The sequence below is a fragment of the Balaenoptera acutorostrata genome, chromosome 20 (genome assembly GCF_949987535.1).
Source record: "Balaenoptera acutorostrata chromosome 20, mBalAcu1.1, whole genome shotgun sequence".
Classification (NCBI taxonomy): domain Eukaryota; kingdom Metazoa; phylum Chordata; class Mammalia; order Artiodactyla; family Balaenopteridae; genus Balaenoptera; species Balaenoptera acutorostrata.
The window spans coordinates 2,317,064-2,339,257 of record NC_080083.1 but is presented as its reverse complement, the minus strand read 5'-3'; the positions used below and the strand labels follow the sequence as shown (position 1 = coordinate 2,339,257).

General features: G+C 49.8%; 1 protein-coding gene across 3 annotated transcripts in view; it reads right to left on the bottom strand.

The window, feature by feature from the left end:
* The window catches only part of SPECC1 (sperm antigen with calponin homology and coiled-coil domains 1), a 248,034-nt gene that overhangs the window by 64,847 nt on the left and 160,993 nt on the right, over positions 1–22,194 (bottom strand). For 2 of the 3 annotated variants that reach the window (XM_057535572.1, XM_057535571.1), the window contains 3 exons: positions 14,596–14,803; positions 11,814–11,887; positions 11,285–11,463 (listed from right to left, as the gene is read on the bottom strand). In XM_057535572.1, the coding sequence (XP_057391555.1) occupies positions 11,285–11,463; positions 11,814–11,887; positions 14,596–14,803 (461 nt within the window). Of the gene's footprint in view, positions 1–5,116; positions 6,542–11,284; positions 11,464–11,813; positions 11,888–14,595; positions 14,804–22,194 lie in introns of those variants that run through there. The other variant, XM_007174118.3, reaches the window with a different exon arrangement.

Sequence of the window (22,194 nt, the reverse complement as noted above, 5' to 3'; positions counted from 1 at the left end):
AATTGATGACTTTTTCTGGAACGAAATATCAGGTATTTCAGAAATTGGTAAGGGTTTTTTTTTTTTTTTTTAATCGAATGGGGTTGGTTTTTGTTATTTTCCCTGTTGTGTCACACAGTATGAAATCAGATGGTTAAGTATGCAGAAAGAGAGCGAAATCAGGTTAGGTACGAGCAGGGAAAACACCTCTCATTTCTGTCCCAGCCATTCTCAGGAAGGTGATAAAGAGGGCACCTTCTTACCCATCCATGTACCCGTCCTGCCACCTGGCCTGGAGGATTTAGAGCACCCCTCAAAGGAAGACTGTTTTTAAAAATCCATTTTTATTTCACTCCTTGATAATTTAATAAGAATAAAATTACATTCCGCCAAGGTGCTCCCTTTGATTACCTAAGTTTCTCCGTGACTCACAACATCAAATGATACAGAAGACTCATCTCGACACCATAAGGAAGTAGCAAGGATGCAAGAACCAATCCCAGCCCCCCTGCTTTCAGGTATCAAGGGCAGCGTTCCACACTAGCAACGCTAGTCTGCTGGGCTAGGACAGCAAGAGTGAGTGTGAGAAAACCCCGCCAGCTGTTTAAGTAGGTTAACGAAGCTACTGGACTAAAGACCTACCATGTTACGTAACAGCGATATATGTGCGTGTGTGTGTGTGTGTGGTGTGTAGGGAGAAGACCCACAGAAGTGTGTGTGTGTCTAGGGAGAAGAAGCACAGGGGTGTGTGCGTGTGTGTGTGTGTCTGTAGGGAGAAGATGCATAGGGGTGTGTGTGTGTGTGTGCGTGTGTGTCTAGGGAGAAGAAGCATAGGGGTGTGTGTGTGTGTCTAGGGAGAAGACGCATGGGGTGTGTGTGTGTGTGTGTGTGTGTGTAGAGAGAAGACCCATAGAAGTGTGTGTGCGTGTGTGTGTCTAGGGAGAAGAAGCATAGGGGTAGGGGTGTGTGTGTGTGTGTGGGTGTCTAGGGAGAAGAAGCACAGGGGGTTGTGTGTGTGTTTCTAGGGAGAAGAAGCATAGGGGTAGGGGTGTGTGTGTATGTGTGTGTGTGTGTGTGTGTGTCTAGGGAGAAGAAGCACAGGGGTGTGTGTGTCTGTGTGTGTGTGTCTGTGTGTGTAGGGAGAAGAACCATAGAAGTGTGTCTGTGTGTGTGTGTGTAGGGAGAACCATAGAAGTGTGTGTGTGTGTGTAGGGAAAAGACCCACAGAAGTGTGTGTGTGTGTGTGTGTGTGTGTGTGTGTAGGGAGAAGACCCACAGAAGTGTGTGTGTGTGTGTGTGTGTGTGTAGGGAGAAGAAGCATAGGACGCTGTTGGTCCCATCAGCGCTGTAACCGTGAGCAGGGACACCGCTTGGCTTCAGACTGTTGGGATCGACCAGCAACAACCCCAGCGATAAACCGAGTACGACATTCCCTCTGTTCTGCAGAAGAATAAAGACTCTGTATTCTATAAAGGATACTAAGAAATACTCAAGCATACAACCAGGTGTACACTAGCCAATTCACTAAGTAAAGGAAACACTCCAAGGGCCCACTGTGGGTTAAACACTGTTCACGGTCAGCTACGGCCTCCTAAGACACACGAGAGGCTCTCGGGTTGATCTGCAAAGTAAAACTCACACGTATAGCCAACGGAGCCTTGGAAATCCCTTGAATCGCCCAAAAGGACAGCTCGCGCGGTGCTGTAAATACAACTGCACACCAAAGCCTCCTGCAGCTGCACTTCTCGCGCTTTGCGCAGTCTGCTTCTCAGGTGCAGCTCAGACAGCTGCGTCGTTTAGCAACCACGTTTAACCAGCCACAGAAACGAGGCGTGTTTCCCGTCTGCTCCCAGCATGTACAACTCTGGTGACAATGAATAATTTCCACAAAAAAATCTGTGTCTGATATATAACTCCACGGCCCGTGCCATGGGTCTTAAAATCATTATCTAATTTACTTTTCCGCAAAAACTCCGTAAGTTACAATCCTTCATTTTAGATGAAACACTTGATGAAGGTCATAAGGCTTGTATGTGGGGAATCTGGGGTGAAAACCCAGCTGTTTGACATGCCTTTCTCAGGTTTTTCTATGACGCGTGGGTGTCCTGTGAGAGGCACAAAGGACTCTTAAAAAAAAAAAGTAATAATGCTGATGGGACTTCTTCTCCAAATTTGTTTAATGTATATTTAAGAAAAATGCTGCCAATATTTCTTTCCTTGCTCTTATTTTTATGGGGTAACCTGCTCTTAGGAGGTGCCACCCACCCCTGAGAACGGCAGATAGTCAGTCAGTTGTATGTGAGGCCACCCGAGGCACCAACACGGGAGATGGGGGTGTGTCCTGCCCGTGGACCACGTCCCCTGCTCGCTGACTGCTGCCTACCTTCTGTACCCCTCACTGGTATTTAAACGTGTACATGCGCCTATGTCTGTACTCACCCCTTACTTATTAAGCGTTGTCTAATGCCTCTAACGCACGGCCTCCCTTGTGTGGTTACAGAACAGAATCTTCAAATAGTGTCGGTTTTCTACGGCTCCTAGGTCATCACACAGGGCACAGCTCGGCGCTGCGGTCGGTTTTGACCCGAGGACACGCGAGTTATTGCTTGCGATTAGTTTTAAGGTATTCAAAGGTTAACTACGCGAGGGAAACGTCGCATTACACCGCTGCTGCCTTCGCGGTCGGGAGACTAGCATTTGTAAAGAAGACGGAGCACATCCACCCCGCGCTCAGCACAGCTCTTTCCTGAACAACTGCATGGGGCCCACCCAGGCCCTTCCTGGGGCCGCACAGACCGACGGCCCGTGACTCCCCCCCACCCACTGGCTTCCGGACCAAAGCCCGGCCGCCTGATGCTCTCCTCCTCTTCCGTCCTCCGTGCCTTTGCTCGTTCTGTATCCTGACCTGGAAGGAAATGTTCCCAAGATGTTTCTTCTTATTGTGCACAACACAAACCTACAAGAAGTCTGCAGGTTAATCAGTTAAGCATTCTGTCTCAGGTGTCAGTGTCCTCGGAACTTCAGTGTAAGTATGTCTATGACAATAAAAACAAACAGCGTGAAACGGCATTTTGAACACAAGCCTCTTACCCTCCAAATCCCAACAGCAAGCAACACAGGAATACATCGTAAAAATCCTGCATCGGCACCAGAGACTACAGAAAGATAGCATGTCCGTGCCTCTGACTTTGAAGAATTTCTGTGACGCAGAGACTAAGTGGGGGAAAGTGACGACAAAAATGCTACCGGTTTACCCCGATTCCCTTGCAAAGAGACTGAAGATGTGGGAAACCCCACTGAGGCCCCGGGTCCTGGAGGGCGGCCAGGGCTGGAAGCAACACCTGGGGGACACCCTCCCGCAAAGGATCAGTGGCACAAAGAAAGACACGCCTGTCCGAGGAGGCCGGGGTGGTTGATCCCCGGCACAAAGGACAGTAGTAAAAGGGGGCAGATCGGGAACGGCCACAGGACACGCCTGAAATGGACAACGGCCAAGCAAAACAGACCCCCAAAACCAGCTCCTACGTGCCGCCTCCACCAAACAGAGAAGAAACTGGACACGGGTGAATTTCCCCCACTGGCACCTCTTCCTCTGCACTCCTTGCCCTGTCTGTGTCTCCGACATGCAACAGAAATTTACCTTAAAGAGGCTTCCTTCAAGTTTAAGATACGAGAAGAAGATTTCAAGAGCAGTCAGGCAGAGTGAGCACAGATCGAGGCAGAATCCAGCCACTGATCCTGGGCGAGTGACAGGCCCTGATACACTTTTATCCACTGAAGCAAGAATAAGTGATGGGAAAAAACAGGCCCTGATCCATGAATAGATTTCACAGTATAAACTGAAAAGAATCACCGCACTCAAGGGAGAACAGACATTTGTAAATACAGAACAGGAAACAGATTTAGATACTTAAAAGCATCTGCCTTCAGAATACAATAAAATTCAAGAAAGTATATGAAAGATGACACTTTAAGATGAAAGGCCGAGTGTAAAAAATTGTATTAGCAATCTTATAATCCCATGAAGACAGTTTAAAGCAGAATCAGCTCCAGAGAAAAAAGAACAAGAGCATACTGGGAAAGTCTCTCTGAAAACGGATGAAATGAACGATGTCAAGGTGGGGTTTCAGTTCTGCGGGCAAAGGATGTGTGGTGATATAATAAACGGTGCAGGCGTGACTGCTGTCCATCTGGAAGAAGAAGACCCACTCCTCACATCAGACTAAATAAAGAAAGCAGACCAAATATCTGAGAGAGTATGTGTGTGAAACAGATGAAGAATACTGATTACCTTCCAGGACGCTACTCAAGGGGGAGAAGGATGAATATTTTTCTTTAACACCTCCATTTTATTACCGGTTCACCTAAATATTACTTCATAAATAAGAAGAAATCCAATACAGTAAATCACCAATCTACTATTTGTTTTTAAATTTCAACAAGACAGTTCTAGACTTCAAATACCATGTCCTGTACTTTCCAATACTCCAGAATCTTTAATTAAAAATTCATTTATGCAAAATTATTATATTTGCTCCTTGCCCTCTTGTTTCCAATAATGAAATCATTTAAAAAAAAATAACATTTGTACTTAAAAATCAACCTCCTGGGGCTTCCCTGGTGGCGCAGTGGTTGAGGGTCTGCCTGCCAATGCAGGGGACACGGGTTCGAGCCCTGGTCTGGGAAGATCCCACATGCCGCGGAGCGGCTGGGCCCGTGTGCCACAACGGCTGAGCCTGCGCGTCTGGAGCCTGTGCTCCGCAACAAGAGAGGCCGTGATAGTGAGAGGCCTGCGCACCGTGATGAAGAGTGGCCCCCGCTTGCCGCAACTAGAGGAAGCCCTCGCATAGAAATGAAGACCCAACACAGCCAAAAATAAATAAATAAATAAATTTTTAAAAAAGATTAAAAAAAAATACTCAAGTGGAATTTACTTGAGCAAAATATAACTTCCTTAAAAAAAAAAATCAACCTCCTATCTACAACTTGCGTTGAAAATACCGTTTGCTTCTGCCTCAATTCCAATCGTCTGACGTGGCTTTAAAGTTCTGAAATGACACACCCTGGAAAATTGAGAACAAAGTGACCGGAAGGCCCTGCAGAAACGTGGCCAGTGATTAAAAATCAGGCAAAAGACTCTTCTAAATAACGACATGTTTATTTAGCACTTCATAAACGCTTACATATAAAAATACTCGACAGTCCCCAGAGGAAGACAGATCAAAATATGTGGGGCAGAGACAGCTGTGCATTTGAAGCTGAGATTGCATTTTTCTTGTTTGTATTTGAAAACACCTGGCAAATGAGTTTTATATCATCCTAAGGATTCTCAGTCCGAGGTAAAGATCTCCCAGTATGTAAATTCCTGTCCCACTAGGACAACTCCAGCGAATGTCAGAACTATTTTTACAGAGAGGACATCGACCTCTCCTCTTTCTGTCACCAAGTCGAATTTTTCTAGTGACTCTGTGCTCTCTTGTATGACACCCACAATGTCCTCCTGAGTTAAAGGGCTTTCCTGTTCCTAATTTTCCGTGGATCCCATCTTGTCTCACCTTCCTGATGACGTAGCTAATGGTCTAGAAGTTCTTCACACGAGAGCTGCAATGAGTTCTGCCTGACGGAGGTTGCTGAATTGGACCCAGATCTTCACAAACGTACGTACTTCCAAGAGTTTCAAGTCACACTTTGAATCTTGGATCCCGCTGAGTTATATGCTTCTGGATTGAAAAAGTCTTTAGATTTCCAGGGTGAGTTTTATTCACGAGGCTTTTGTCGTTGTTCGTTAGTTCTCAGTTCAATTCCAATTAGCACCGTCACCACAGAAACTTATCTGATTCAACTACATCTTTTATGATCAAGCAAACATCTATGCATATTGAACCCCAAAGAGATTTTGGAAATCAGCCCAAAACATGGTGGTGGCTTGTTTCAGACGAGCTTAAGGAAGTCAGACCCCAGCTTGAAAAGGTGAAATCAAGACTTGACACAGAGGAAGCAGAACTTTCTAACTTCTTCAGAATGAGACGTCATGCAGACGGCTTCCTGTTTCACCTAAAACAGTGTTAATTCCAAGCTTATCAGACACTGTATTCAAAAGGAAACATAAAAATAAACTCCAAAAAAGTAAAGCACGGCCTGGGCTGCATTCACTATGCACGTGCAACGCCACGGCCCTCGCTCAGCACTCTGGTTGCATCTCAAAAATTTTTTCACGACAGACTTTGTTTTGCAGAACAACTTTATTTTGTGCTCCAAACAAAAGACTGCTGAATCTTCTGAGAAGAATAAAGAAAAAAAAAAAAGAGGGAAGGATCATCTTTGTGCAGAGTTGACTCCAAAATGCAAAAAGAAAAAAAAAAAAGGTAAAGAGACTTGATGACAACGACTCTGGGCAACAGTGGCTGTTCTAAGGAGACCGTTTGGTTCTTTATCAAAAGGTTATTTCTCCTCTACACATTCCCCCTTTCACACAGAAATGGCTGTGGTTTCCCATCATGGCAAGGGCTGGGCGGCCTCTCTTCCACCACCTGCTCTGCTATAGCTGACAGAGACCATGGAGCTGGAAAATAGAAACGGGAGGCAAAGGCTGGTAAAGGTGTCACTTAACGCAACACGACCTTAGTCTACACACACAAGGGCTAACAGCTGGCGCTGTCCACGGGGAAAAGCTCAGAGCAGCACGTCTGAATTTCGACTGTCCCCATCTCTTTTGGAAGTCAAAGGTCTTCAGACAGAGAAAATGCTAAAACTTCAACACGCCGGGCTCCTCCCACTAGACTGTCACCAACAGACAAGGGTGTCGGCAGAGATGTCCAAGACCAACCAAATCAGGCCCTTGTAATTGACAGAATGGCTCGTGCTTCCCTCTACTGTCCTACAGTTAAGGCCAAAAAAAAAAAAAAAAGATTTCTTTTACTATTACAGTACACACATTCTAAAAGCTTCCGGGAAGCTCATGCCCACTTCTCAAAGCCAATCTGTAAAGACAGGGGCCTGGGAGCAGGGAAGCAGACGTAGCTCTTTAGAATCATAGGTTACAGCTCTAATGCCACAGATGCAAACTGAAGCTATGAAAAAATAAGTCATGTGAGAGTGAAAGGATTATGCTTGTTGAGATACCAGAGGACCGGTTTCTACTTCGCGGGGCAAATAAAATGCCAGAGGCCCCCAACAGTTGGAGGTTCGCATGTGAGGTTCGCTCGGAAACTGCTCAGGAATCCCCACGAGAACTGGCCCCCTTGCTGGAGGGCCGGAGATGCTGTATCAAAGCATCCACAGGGAGAGAGCCGGACAAGTCATCTCAGTGACCCAAGAAGCTATGCCTCCAACTTCCTACTTTCCCTCTCCAGCGACAGCTCCAGACACCCAGCGAGCGGCTGTGACACTTTACAGCTGAAAGAACAACACACAAGGCGCACAGGCACACAACTGACGTCAGGGCAGAATGCACGTGTGCACACACAGAGTTAAAAGCCAATTCCAGAGAGGCTGGCAGTGACCGGCCGCCATGCTGCTCAGTTCAGAGGTGACAACGAGAGAACCAGTGGTACAAGCTAAACACACTGCGAACCTTCGACGTTCTATTTTAGAAACTGATACAGTTATTTAGGCACAGACATTCAGTGTGTTTAACTCTTTAAGAGGCTGCTTATTGGTGTCATATGATACATACAGCAAAAATCGAATGAGTCACCCTAAAAACAATGGTCCATACTGTGTCAGAGTAACAGAAGGCACACAAAGGTCTCTCCCTGCTACTGTTTGAGACGCCCGTGTCATGTACATATCACCGACAGTGTCTTCTGTTAGAAAGGCTGCGTGTGGCCCATCAAGGCATTAAGTCGAACTGCACGTGTGTTCTCTGAATTCCAAGGACTCAACTTTTCAGGAAAAAGGTCTGATGTTTTAACTTTGGTGAAAGTTTTAATTTCGTTGTATTTCTCTTAATGGTTCAAAACAAGAAGCAGCCAGAGTTGAAAAAGTTATTCATTATCCTTCCATCCAATAATTTCTGTGTCTGGCGAAACATCATTTTCAGGTCCACAAAAACTACACGGGTTTGTTCAAATTTCTGGAAGAGAAAGAGGAGGTCCACGGCCCAGCTACAATACGGAGATGCCACTGTGTAAGGGAGACCCAAGGCTTGCGCTGGGAACGTGGTACTGGGGGCACATGTGTCCCTGACTCCCCCATCAGAGAAAGGCCCCCTGACCAACCAGTCTCAGAACAGAGCTTAGGGGGGTCTTAAAATCCGACCTACTCTTACCTTCTCATTTTTTTTTTTAAATAAATAAACTTATTTATTTATTTATTTATTGGCTGCGTTGGGTCTTCATTGCTGTGCGCGGGCTTTCTCTAGTTGCGTCGAGCAGGGGCTACTCTTCGTTGTGGTGCAGGGGCTACTCTTCATTGTGGTGCACGGGCTTCTCTTGTTGCGGAGCACGGGCTCTATGCGTGCGGGCTTCAGTAGCTGTGGTACGCGGGCTGTTGTGGCTTGCGGGCTCTAGAGCGCAGGCTCAGTAGTTGTGGCGCACAGGCTTAGTTGCTCCACGGCCTGTGGGATCTTCCCCGACCAGGGCTCAAACCCATGTCCCCTATATTGGCAGGCGGATTCTTAACCACTGCGCCACCAGGGAAGCCCTTACCTTCTCATTTAAGAGAGGAAGGAGCTCGGTCTGGGAAGAAAACCTTGCCAGTTTGCGGCAAAGATGAGACCAGAGACTCATTTTCCCATGTGTCTTAATAACAGTTATTCTGACTCCAAAATAAAAATACCTCTGAAAACATCACAGGATTGAGGATGGCTAATGAGCTAAGCTTTAGAATCATCTAAAACTACTACGTTAAGTAACGTTCCACTTTAACTATTGAGTTATTGGTAATAAATGCTAACTTGCCTTCACACCCAGGTACCCCACCTGCCTGCCTACTGGCCTATGATCTCTCGAATGCCAGTTGATGAGAATGTGAATCAGTCCATCCAGGGTCACGATCAAGTTGCTTTTCTGATGCTCTTACTTTCTCTTGGTTGTACTTGGAGGACCCCATCAGAGAATTTTCTGCAAGTTCTTTGGCTGTGGCTGAACCGAGAAGGACTTCTGAGTTCTCGTCAGAAGACTGTCAAAGTCAAGAACCCAGGCAGCCAAGATGGAAACACTCTGCGGCTTTGGGACCTCGGAGGGTGTGAGCTGGCTGCAAGTCTGGCTCACGTGGTAGGTTCAGGAAGAGGTGGAGCCATCAGCAAGTAACTTTCCAATAGCCAATGCTTTAGAAGGGGCAGCTAGCCGGGGCAGCACAAAATCAGACAAGAAACCACTCTGGCAGTCATCTGAAGGGCAATGACAGCCAAGAAACCCACGGACGCCTGCAGGGTTTCAGTAACATGCTATGTTCTGAACTGGTGTCAGTTCTCGAATTTTGAAACATTTTGTGATAAAGGGATTAAACTGCTGGAATTAGGAGGTAGGTTTGCAAATCACTTGAAAATCAAAAGAGAAACATACTGTGTTTGAAAAAAAAAGTGACCCTAAGTTTGAAAATGTTGGATGTAGCACATGGGGCCCTAAATGGTCAAGACGCACGCAGATTTCCTATGGTATCAGGGTTCGAGTTGTATAATCTGACCTGTATCTTAGAATCTAAGTAAGAAATGCAGCATCCCACACAATAACTTATTTAGAGCCACCTCTTAAACTCAAGGCTTGTCTTTTATCATTCATCTGTAAATTCACGTATATATGAAGCAATGCAGGTTATGACGTGGTTCCTCTTCCAAAGACACACAATAGAAAAGCAAGACACGTGGACAAATAACAAAAGCAGACACCAAAGCAAACCAGAATGACCTCACAATCATTTCAATAGGGAACACTAGGAAATCTAGTTTTCCTATTCTGCTTCTCCCTTAAAATTCACGTGCTTTTGGTGGCCAGAGGGTATAGGTGTGACTATAAAATTATGATCTTGATTTTCATAAACAAAGGGCCGCCAGATTGATTGAAGCAAGTTTGGTAAGAGAATCAAAAGAGAATTCTGAGCAGCAATCTACTCCTTCCACTGCTGTGAAGTTCATGATACTATATCAGACCCAGAGGCTCGGAATCCAGCCCCTGTCAACCCTCGAAAACAGGTAAAAAGGGCAAACTGTACAAATCTGCATCCAGAACTTAATAAATCTGATTTTTAAATTCTACTACGTTTTATGTTGAGAGAAATCCAAAAATTCAAAATAACTTCTAATAACCAAGAATCTCAACGTCAAGGACATCTATTCCTGATTGGGAAAAAGACAGCACTGCATCAGCTGAAGCCTAAAATACTGTTGATAGTCTTGTGTGTAAACCATTTACATTTTAAACAATAACCAACTCTGGGCTCACTTTGGGAACAGCTTATTCTGAAAGCTCGCTGCTAAGAAGGGCCTGCTTGGGTAACGGACTGTGCTGTCCCCCTCGAGAGCAGAAGGGAATCACGTATCAGCCGGACGTATGTTCTCCACGCTCACCCTTTTTAATAAAGCGGCTTATTTCAAGGTCTTCTGCAGGGAGCCCACGGGGGCTGCTAATACAGAAGCAGGTCCTGGGCCAGGACGGCGAGGCCTCCACCTGGTGGCCAGGCCCCAGGAAGTGGTCAAGTTCCTCCCACTGGGCGAGGGTGACCGACACGAGTGGCCCGCACCAACAGTGAGATGTAAGAGCATCCCCTCCTCCAAACCCAGAGGGGACTTGGCTTAAACTTTGTCCCCTCGAGTGACGAGCTTTCTCACCACCGGGCACGGCGGTGACGGTGCTAGGTGGAATATTTCTACTGTGGAGCTAGTTATGCCCTGGCCGTGGGGTTCGTTATACCCTGGCCGTGAGGTTAGTTATACCCTGGCCGTGGGGTTAGTTATTCCCTGGCCGCGGGGTTAGTTATTCCCTGGCCGGGGGTTAGTTATTCCCTGGCCGGGGTGAGTTATTCCCTGGTCGGGGGTTAGTTATTCTCTGGCCGGGGGTTAGTTATTCCCTGGCCTTGGGGTTAGTTATCCCCTGGCCTTGGGGTTAGTTATTCCCTGGCCTTGGGGTTAGTTATTCCCTGGCCTTGGGGTTAGTTATTCCCTGGCCGGGGTTAGTTATTCCCTGGCTGGGGGTTAGTTATTCCTTAGCCGTGGAGTTAGTTATTCCCTGGCTGGGGATGGGGGCAGAGGAACCTGGAGGGAGGGGAGGGCTCAGGACAGACACCCAGCATCACGTGCGTGGATGCCAGCAGCCCCGGCCAGGAGAGCAGGTGGGCCCGGCCCCGGGTGCCTGTGGCACTGACCCACCTGCCACGGGCCCGCGCGTCCCCCAGGGCCTTCTGCAGCCGGGCGTTCTTCTCCTCCTCCTCCAGCAGCCTCCGCTTGACGGCACGCAGCTCCTGCTGGGCCTCGCACTTGATGTCGTTGGCCACCACCACCGCTGTCTGCAGGTCAGCCTGGAAGCGCCGCCACTCCTCCGTCTCGTCCTGGAAGAGCCGCAGTCCGTGCCCGCATCAGACTGGCCCCCGAGCTGGGCTGCGGGGCCCCAGGTGGGCCCCCGGGCGAGGTCGGCTGTAGCAGCCTCGCCACCGGGAAAAGGCCCAGGCGGGGCTGCACCCTCGGGTGTCGGAGTGCCCGTCCTGAAATCAAGGTCGCCTGAACTTCCCTCCCGGCCACGCCGTTCGTGGTTCCAGGGCCCAGGCCCCGCAAACCTGCTATACACAGCGGGCCAGAGAGTCGTCAGGGTACCTCTCAGAGGTGTCCAAACCTAAGTTAATGGGGACACTTCCAGTAAAATGATGGAGGGCGTCCCACCCCTGCCGTGACCGCGTCTCACCTTTATCTGCTTCGTCAGAGTCTTCAGCTGCCTCTCCAGGTCCGACTTCTGTTCCTCCAGTTTCATCACATTGCCTGGAAATGAGCAGGCAGACGGAGTTGGAAAAGTCTCGAGACTCTGGGGAGACGCTAAGCTCGGAAGCAGAGCAGACCCAGATCCTGCAACAGGCTTTGAAGCCCACCCCTTCTGCCGGGGCCCCATCTCAGCATCCTGAGCACGGGAGCCAGAGGCGGGGGCTCCTCCAAGAGAGAGCGGGATGATTCGGGAAAGCGGTGGTGTGAGGTTAGGGCACAGCCTCACAGAGCTCCGGGAAGAGAGCAAACAGTGGCTCACACTCACACACTTACTCTCGGCCTCCCTGGAAGTGCACGCGGCACCCTGAACGTCCTTCATCACCGTGAGGTGGAAGGAGGGCTTTTGCGTAACAGCAGATATGGCTGGTTATTACCGTTGTGACTTTTAGGTCAGTTTCTACAGCCATGGGACTTAACTGCAGTTAAAACTCTGAATCACTTGGGAAGCTTTCCAAAAGAGCAGATGTTCAAGCCCCAGACTCTGACCCACAGACTCAGAATCTCCCAGGGTGACAAGGGTCTGGCAGGTGTACGTCAACAGCTCCACTGGCGACTGGACTTCCTTTCCCTAGTAAAGAACATCTTACTTTGAGGGTGTTATGCTCAGTGAAATAAGTCAGAACGAGAAAGACAAATACTCTATGATCTCACTTACACGTGGAATCTAAAGAATACAGCAAACTAGTGAATACAACAAAAAAGAAGCAGACTCGCAGACATAGAGAACAAACTAGCAGTTACCAGTGGGGAGAGGAAAGCGGGGGCAATATAGGGGCTGGGGATTAAGAGGTACAAACTATTAGGTATAAAATAAGCTACAAGGATATATTTTACAACATGGGAAATATAGCCAATATTTTATAATAACTATAAATGGACTAACACTTCAAAAATTCTGACTCACTATCTTATACACCTGTAACTTACACAATATTCTACATCAACTCTACTTCAATAAAAAAATAATAAAATAAAATTGAATTAGAAACTTAAAAAAAAAAATCCTCAGTCCCTCTCTGTCTCTGGTTCTCTCCACGTTGCTGTCAAGAGTCACTCAGTTTAAATCTGATCGCGTCCGTTACACGTAGTGTAAGTTCTCCAGTGGGTCCTCATGGTCCCTCCAAAGCTGTCCTTGTCTATTAAGGATATGAACCGGAATTACCAGAAAAGCTTCAGAAAACCCACACGTGGTCAGGTTCTACCCCAGCAGCTCAGGTTCACACGTGGGGCCTGAGGATTTGTGTTTGGGGTCAACGGTGCAGAAAAAGACAGCGCTCCTTAACTTCTTTTTATCTTTCTGTCCCTTCCTCTGAAGGGTCTTAAGGGGGAGGAGCGGTTTATCTTGAGATGGATTTTCGTGTCCCCGCATCTCCTGGTGAAAAGACACCTATCAACACCCTAACGTCCCCAACAGACTGTTAACGGCTTCTCAAAAGATGCCAGTCCATCATTGTCCTTTTCGGTCTTGGACACATTATGACGTAACCAGAGGGAGTGGGCCTGACATGTGCCCTGGACAGTAATTACATGCTGCTTTCTTGGTGTGTCTGTGCTGACTTTTTAGGATTTGGGGACAGCACGACCGAATTCTCGACAACAATAAATCACTGAAGCAAAAACAAACAAAATACAAACGAAATGGGTCTCCTCCTGTTTGGCCTTGTACTTGTCCGGTCCGGCGTCGGGTGTTCTGCTGTACTCTCAGGTGTGACCTCTGAGAAGAGCCTGGGTGACAGTGACGCTGAGTGTCCTGTCGTCACCCCCACATTGCACACGAAGTAGCTGTGACGCGACCACCGGACCGAGGCGTAGACTACGCGGCCAGGTGCCACGGTCGAGGCAGGTACGTACAGTCGCCAGGCGCACGGGATCAGCTCCCGCGGCAAAGACAGGTTACGTTCCCGCGGGCCTCTGGTCCCAATGTTTTGCACGTCGTGAGCCTCAAGCTTTCCACTGCTCTGCACGGGCGCCAGCGGCAGTGGGAGCGCTGTGAGTACTGATTTTGGGGGTTACAAGTCGGTCTGGGCGAGCAGGTGAATTCGAAAATAAGGGTTCCTCAAATAATCAGGATGGGCTGTTACCCGTGGGGGAACTTTTCAGGCCACCAGCCGTGCTATTGTCACTAAAAGCTCTGCAAGCTAATTCTTTTGTTACGAAGGGAAAACACATTAGATGCGGTCATTTGATAAGGCTTATTTGGACAAGGCAGGCCATGTTTAACTAATCTCTGACAAACATCCCTCCCTATTCACAACAAGCAACCGGTTCACAAGTAAGCCATACACTGGTGCCTCTTCAGTAAGAAGTGGGTAACCTCTGTGAGTCATTTGATACCAACCGTCCATGGGGCCCATGCTGGAATTGTTTTCTCCCGAGGCCAGGAGCACAGGCCGTTCGAATCAGTCCGACCCCCGCCCCCTACCTCTCTAGCCATCAGAGCCCAATGGCAACACCTGTTGGCACCCGCCGTGTGGTCGGCAGCGGCTCACACGCGGCGCCCCTCACTCCACACACTGTCCGCCCACGATCCACAGGCTTCCTTCTGTATCACCTGCTTTGCGGCTCAGTCGAGGAGGCTGATGATTCTGCCTCTTTTACCTGCTGTTCTTCCCGGGAGACCACAGCACACGCACGAGGAAGACCTCTCGGCAGCAGTCCCCCCCCCCCCCCCCCCCCCCCCCCGCCGCCCGGGGCTCGGGCCCACCGACCTTCCAGCTCGCCAATGCGCTGCTTGTTGTGTAACTTGACCGCTCGATGTTGCTCCACCTGGTCCTCCAGCTCGAAGATGGTCTCCTTCATGTCCTTGATCTCCGCGTCGCTCTCCGACGCTCTCTCCTGTAGCTTCAGGCTGGTTCTGCTCAGCTGTTCTGCCTGATGATCGCAGACCTCCTTCAGGTAAGAATAATCCTTTTCCACCTGGAAGAAAAGGACGGTTCCCCGGTCACCTGGACAGGAAAAAGCTCCCCGCACGTCAGCGTCAGGCCCATCGATGCAGCGGCAAAGGAAGCTCTGGGCACGTGTGTGTCTGACACCGTCTCTGTATCCTGAGCCTCGGAAACAGCCAAGGCAACAGATGTGCAGAGGAACGTGATGGATGTTAAGTGGCCAAACGGGGGGATTCTGGGCCCCTGCCTACAGCCTACAGAAAGCTGCACGTGCTTATTAAATACCCGCCCTTCCTGCCCCTTCCGCGGTGCTGCCCAGCCGCCTCGCGTCCGCTATGCCGCCGCGCCCCCTGCTGGGGCCCCAGGAGGCTGACACCTCCCCGCACACCCCAAACCTCTGTAGCTACAGTGTTTCTTTAGAGGAACATCCATGTGACAGCAATGCCAGAAACGTGCACACGCCAGACACGGAGAAGCGCACAGCACGCCCATTTCACCTGTTCAAGTTTAATCAGCGGACGTTCTCAATATACAGAAAAGCACCAAAGGTGACGGTAACCAGGCACCAAAACAGACGAACCAATGGTTAAATTTTGCCACGTCTGCGAAATCTTTAACGTTTGTTAAAGCCTCAACCTTCCTTCCCACACAGAGAGTGTCCAAAAATTGGCAAGTGGTTTTTCTTCGAATGGTTTTTCAGGTTTACTATATGTGGACGTGCCCATGATAATACACAGTATTGTTCTGGATGTTTTTAAATTTTGACACAAATGGTATTACACTGTATTAAGCTTTTGCAGGGCACTGTATTATACTGCATTGTATCCTACGGCAAGATGCTCTTGTCCTGTATTACACTGTGTCCTGTTATATGCTACGCTGATTACACTTCTGTAACTTGTTTTCAACTATGTTTTTGAGATGTGTTCATGATACACATTGCTCTGGTCAGTACTTTTTTTTTTTTTTTTAAAGGAAAGCTTTATTCTTTTTTATTTTTTTTGGCCGTGCCACAAGGCTTGTGGGATCTTAGTTCCCCAACTAGGGATTGAACCCGGGCCCCTCGGCCATGAAAGCGCCAAGTGCTAACCACTGGACTGCCAGGGTCACTACTTTAGATGCTGCATAGTGTTCTATTGTCTGAATATACTAATCATTTTATTATTATGAACTATATACCCTGTTTCTGTAGTTCTCTGTTATTAAATAACTATATAACTATATATTTGGTAGGTAATATAAGCTTGATACCTAACAGATTTCTTACTAGATTTGGGAGAGGGGGGTCTCCATATATGATACAATTTTTTTTCCAATTGCATTTAATGTACAAAACGTGTGGGCCGTAAGCTCTGTGGGGACAGAGTCCGTCTGCAGTCTTCCCCGGTGTATCCCTGGTGCTGACACTGTCAGACCCATAGGAGGCATCTAATGAGTAGCTGATGAATGAATAAACAAACACTGGAGGGCAGTATTGCACTGGTTTTCAACTGGGAGCTTGTGACAAAGGATAAATAAGGAAGGAAGGGAAGAAGGGAGGAGAAAGAGAGAGAAAGAGAAAGAGAGAAAGAGAGAAAGAGAGAGAGAGAGAGCGCGAGTGCCGGTGTGGGCAAGGTAAGGGGGAGAGTGATCGGGGAGAAAGGGTGGCTCTGGAGGGCCGTGCCCATCGCTGCAGGGGGGTCAGGAGCCTGAAGGCTGCTGTGTGACATCCAAGGGGCGGAGGCTGCAGGCCCGGAGCCAGACTGCAGAGTTTAAATCCCAGTTCTGCCAGACCAAGCCCTGTATCCTTCCAGCTCCCTGCCTCAGTTTCCTCATCTGAACAATTAAATGAAACAGTGCACTTCACGAGTTTATCACAGTGCCTGGCACATGGTAGGCATGCGAAGAAAACTATTATTTCTCTCTGTCTTCGTGTATGCACATTAAATGATAATACAGGTCCAAGAAAATTACAACACATGGAAAAGACCAGAAGTCTTCTGTTCTACAATAGCTACTTTAATAAACGGAAGGCAACTCTTAAAGAGAAAGAGCCACTACATCTTAGCTACTAGAAGGCTGACGTCTGGCAGCCTTTAAAAAGCAGCCACGGAGGGCAACTGTGAGTCTCGCATCCCGAGTCAGACCTGGCTTTTCTTCTGCAGAGTGGCCGGGCTCCACATCATGGAACCCTCAGGCTGAGGGCTGCTCCCCTGGGGTCTAGAAACACGCCCATTACTTGGCTGGGACTAAAACGGGAGGATGGGACCAGGTGAGGCAAGGCCGAGGGCCTGAGGAGGGTCTCTGCGTGCAGCACAGGCTGCCGGCCTCTCAGCGGCTCTGGCCTCCCGTTACGTCCTCCGTGCTGGGGTCATGAGCACAGGCACCAGCGTAAGCTCAGGGGCGGGGAGGGGCCCCTGTGATGTGTGCCGAGCACGGCTGAGGTCAGCCAACCCATAAGCCAGTGCACCCTTCCAAATTACACACATCGCTCTTCCTTCTTGATTTTGGGATAATTCTCTCAGGTTTAGCCACGTATTCTGGAAAGCTCTTTTATTTAAAAGAAGAAGAAAAAGAAAAACCCTAAGTAGCTTCACAACTCCTCCTGCAGGGGCTGGGTAGTAACAGGGAGGTACTGTTATATTCCTCTCACAGAGTAACTAACGGAGAGAGAGAAAGATTAAATCATTTGAAAAGAACAGTCTGTTCAGCCGCTCAGGCCAGCACCCTGCCCCTCGCGACTGTCGGGTTCCAGCTGCCCCCGCACCCAGCCACTTCCCGAGTCCAGCTTCCCTAGTCCGAGAACCGCACTCCGCACTCACACACCCGGCGACGCGGTTTCTTTCCAACGCTTCCCTTTAAAGTGAGAAATCACTCACGCGTTCCAAGCGCCTCTCCTCTTCAGAAGTCAACTTTCTCTAGAAATGGGCCGCGCAGAATTGCATCACAAATATGTCAAATGAAATCCCTGGGAGCCCGGGAAAGGGGGCGCTTAAAGCCGGCCCCCGATGCTCTGACAACAACCAAAGGCAGGTGGCAGCAGAGACCACTCGGGAGGGACTGTCTTGCGGGGCTCAGTCTGAGCCGGATGGACGGATGGGGCTGGGATCTCAGCAAGGCTCACCACCTTTCCTCTGGCCTGACACTGAAACTGAGGACCCGCTATTGTCGCAGGTCTGTTCCCAGGGAAACAGACCCTGAGATCTCTGGGCTGTGCACAAGGAACTCACCCGGGAGCACTGTGGAGACCCGCACCTGCAGGGGCGGGGACGGGGGCGGGGGAGCAGGGCCGGCAGCAGAGGGGGGTAGCAGTGGGGTGGTCACAGCGGAGGCTCGGCTCCTCCCAGGGCGGCTCTGCCCCAGGACGCCCTCCAGGGCTGCCCCACTCCGAAGCCGGGGCCGGGCCTTTCTCCACACCCTCACCCCCAGGGGATTAGCCATGGGGGCGGTCATCCCGGGAAGGAGGTGGCTCTCCCCACAGAGGGCAGGTTCGGGGAGGGGCTCTGGCGGGGCACTCGGGGGAGGAGGGCTTCGGTCCTGGGGGCCCTGGGGGCGCCCCCGCCCCCCCCCAGATATTACAGAGCATTCCTGGGCTGGCCACGGGGGGCACCACACACACCCCTAGATTCTCTCCCAGGGGAGTGGACAAGTGGTTGGGATGGTTTCACCGCCAGGTGATCTGACCACGGCGGGTGAGGGTCGTCTACACGGGCAGAGGGTGGTGACGGAAAGTTTAGAATCCTACTCACCCCACCTGCAAGGACGTGTCCTCCCCTGACGCCGCTGAGACGCTTTGCGAACCCCAGCGAAGGGAAATGCAGGGTGTTCTCCTACTCGTATTCTTCCCGTGTCTCAGATACCGGAGGGGCAAGGGGTCCTCGGGCACGAGAACAGAGGGGCCTCCTGGACTCGGAGGTATCTCCGCCCGGCCTCGGCGTCCGCCCGTGGCTGGGTCGGCAGCTTCTGAGAGCAGCCGGGCTTTGCCGGCCTGGACCTCCCTTCTGGCTCCACCGCTCCCACACGCGACAGCCGTCCCTCCTCAAACCTGCTCCGTGTTCCATAACACCCCACCTCACGGTAGGCAGCACAACCACAGATCTGCAATGAACTGAACCCCTCCTCTCTCCTGCACACCCGCAAACGACCCGCCTGTCCATCAACTGACGAAGGGATAAACAAAACGTGGCCCGTCTGGACAACGCACTATCGCTCAGCTCTGAGCAGGAATGAAATTCTGGCTCACGGTACGACGCAGATGAACCTCGAAAACATCATGTCAAGGGAAAGAAGCCAGACGCAAAAGGCCACACACTGCGATTCCATTTAGATGAAACGTCCAGATCAGACAAATCTGCAGGGACAGAAAATAGAGCAGCCGTGGTTGCCAGGGGCTGGAGGGAGGAGATGCCGAGGAGGGGACTGCTCCCAGGTACGAGGTGACAAATACGCTCTAAAAGCGATTGTGGGGACGGCTGCACGACTCTGAGAATATACTAAACCCCACAGACCTGTACACTTTATATGAATTGTATCTCAATAAAGCTGGTATTAAAAAAGAATTCTTCAGAGGCTCCCGCTGGCTTGAGGGACAGTTCAAAGCTCTCAACTGGGTCTCCTCCGGGCCCACCGCAGGTGGCCACCGTGCACTCAGCAACTGCAAACCACTTCCTTGATCGGCGGCCGGCCGAGAACTTACTGTTCTCTCCCTGCGACATTCCCGCTGTCCCTGCCCCACCAACACACCTGGGTAACCCCGACTCCCCTCAGGATTCAGGTTATAAATCAAACAAGAGGACGTGTCTTGATTACTCAGCTTTTCGCTGTGGACTTCTCTACTGTGTTTACACGTAAGAACATTTTTCCTAGTTCATCGAGACCCAACAGGTTGCTCTCTTCAAACCCAAGGGCTTTGGCCATAAGGCTACAGTGTATTTGAGCCCTTAGGTCTGCTTTTAATGGTTCTTTCTCTCTCCTCTTTATTTTCATGTAACCAGGAAGCAGTATAAGTCAGGGATTAAGAATAAGAGTTCGGGGGTCAGACCCAACTTTGAATCCTGGCCTTCATCAGTTAATTAATTAAGCCTCGTAACTTAATCATTCTCTGCCTCAGTTTCCTCAACGGAAAAAAAAAAGATAATGACAGTACCTACAGCCTAAAATTACGATGATTAAGTGAGATTAAATGACCTAAAGGCCCTAAGAGTGCCTACTAAAACGGTAGCTGTTATTAAAATATGATAAACTTTTATTTTTTAACATACTGATATAAAATTCTAGCAGCCTCTCTCTCTTAATTCTGTTGCAAGTTTCTCTGACATTCATTCCTTCATTCATTTACTCACTCACTCAACAAGCATTTACCGGGTGCTTAATACATGGAAGAAGTCACATGTCACGACTGTACATAGTATGACGGCTTGAGTAACTGTACCATGAGTGTGTGTTATTTTGTTGTGGTTGTTTTACATCGAACTTGGTTATTCCAAAACTCCTTCTGCTGACTCTTGGCCCTGCTCTGAGCAGACACCGCTGATGGAGAGCCGCGTCTCATGCACTCTGGCCTACGTTTGCACTAGATTTTTACAATGCTACTCTGCCACGGGAGAGGAAATAGGCTAACTCAGTCTGCACTTTTGTTCTGGAAAAAGAAAAGTGGCGACGGAAAACTCAAGGAAGAGGGTAAAAATCTGTATTTCACCGGGGAACCCTCGAGGAGACCTTCAGAAGCCAGGGCTGTGATGCTCCCCGAGGTGGTTCCCAAGATCTCACCAGGGAGGCAAGCGCTGGGGTGGCCAGAGGCTTCACAGACCAGCCCTGCGGTCAAGTTAAAGAAGAGAATGGCGCTCAGGCCCAACTCAGCACCTCCGAGGTGCCCGGGGCAGGCAAGAGGTCCCAGCTCATCGGGGACATGGCCACCTGGGTCCACAAGCCCACAGCCCCCCAGAGCTGAGGGTCTCCCTAAAGAAGGGACGCTGCAGTTGAGACCGAAGGCTTAAGACAGGACCTGCAGGACCACAGACACCTGAGGGCGAGAACTGCGCCCGGCGCCCGGCGGGGATAGGGGTGGAGGGCAGTGAAGGGGCCGAGGCTGGAGGGGAAAGCAGACAAGCCGACGGGTGGCGAAGTGACCACGCGGAGTCCTGCTGGCTGCGGCAACGGCTCACCTACCCAGGGGCCACTCCCCCTTCTTTTCTTACTTAGAACGAACGCCCATTGATTCAGGAATCAGGCTGTGACCCTGTGATTTCAGGGAAAGTGACCAAGGGAGGGTGTGTGACCCAGTTCTGACCAGGTATAAAGGGAGGGCTGCTGAGGGGCTCCCAGGGAAAGTTCTTCCCACGGGACTGAGAGCCTCCTGCCTGCAGGGACCGTGGGGACCAGACGCTGAAGAGGTCACGCTCACCTGCACCCCAGGCAGGAGGGCTGAGAAGGTCACGGAGCCGCCAGCCTGGAGCCGTGAGGTTACCCCGCCTGGACCCCAGACTCTGGGTTACGGAGTAGAGCGCGCATCTGCCGGCTTGGGCACCGACGTCGACCAGGGGTCTGTTTCTCACGGTCCAAAGCATCACCTGGGTGTCCTCACGGACCACCTGCTATTTAAGCCAGGGTCCAGGTCCCGCCAGTCTTGGCAGGGTCCTATTCTCAGTCCCGGAGACGGGATCATCCACTTGGCCACGCCGTCCTCTCAAACTCTGCTTCTGCCATTTGTGGCCAGTGGCTACCCTAATTATTCTGCCTTGGTGACCAACACTGGTTGCACGATGATCATGTCACCTCTAGTTTTCCCCAACCACTCACAGCAAGTGTTTCTTTACGATCCCCTTACTCCTCGGGAAAAAACACCTGAGTTTTTGCAGAAAGAACTGAATTTCTAAGGATACCACCTATAAGCTTTCAACCTCAGGAGGGGAAAAACATAAGTGTTTTCTCTGAAAACGTCTAGGTTCCAAGCCTTGTAAATTCTCTAGCTTGACATCAAGATCCCAAATGAATGAAAACTTGAAAGTCAAAAAAATATAAACCTGGGTTGCATTATAGTCTGGAAACAACAATGTGGTCCAACTCCACGCCCCTGGCTGGCTGGGGCAGGCACCTGTGTGATCGCAGGAGGCCGAGACTTCAGGATTCTGTGGAAATCAGCCCCTCCCTCAAAGCTGTGCAGAGGTAGGTTACACACTCACACAGAAAGCTGCCAGCAAAGTTATATAATGGGTGTCACAGAAGCTCAAAGAATGAAGACATTAGCTGAAGACAAAGAAATGAGAGGAAGAGAAAGCCTACAAAACATTCACACCATTAACAAACACACCCGCCAACTGTCCACTCACTGTATGAGGAACTGACACACACGCCCCCCGCCCCGCACCAAAAAAAAGTACCTTTTAAGGCCTTTCCGAGGCTCTTCTAACAGTATCTGAGTTACTTAAGTATCTTATCTAAACT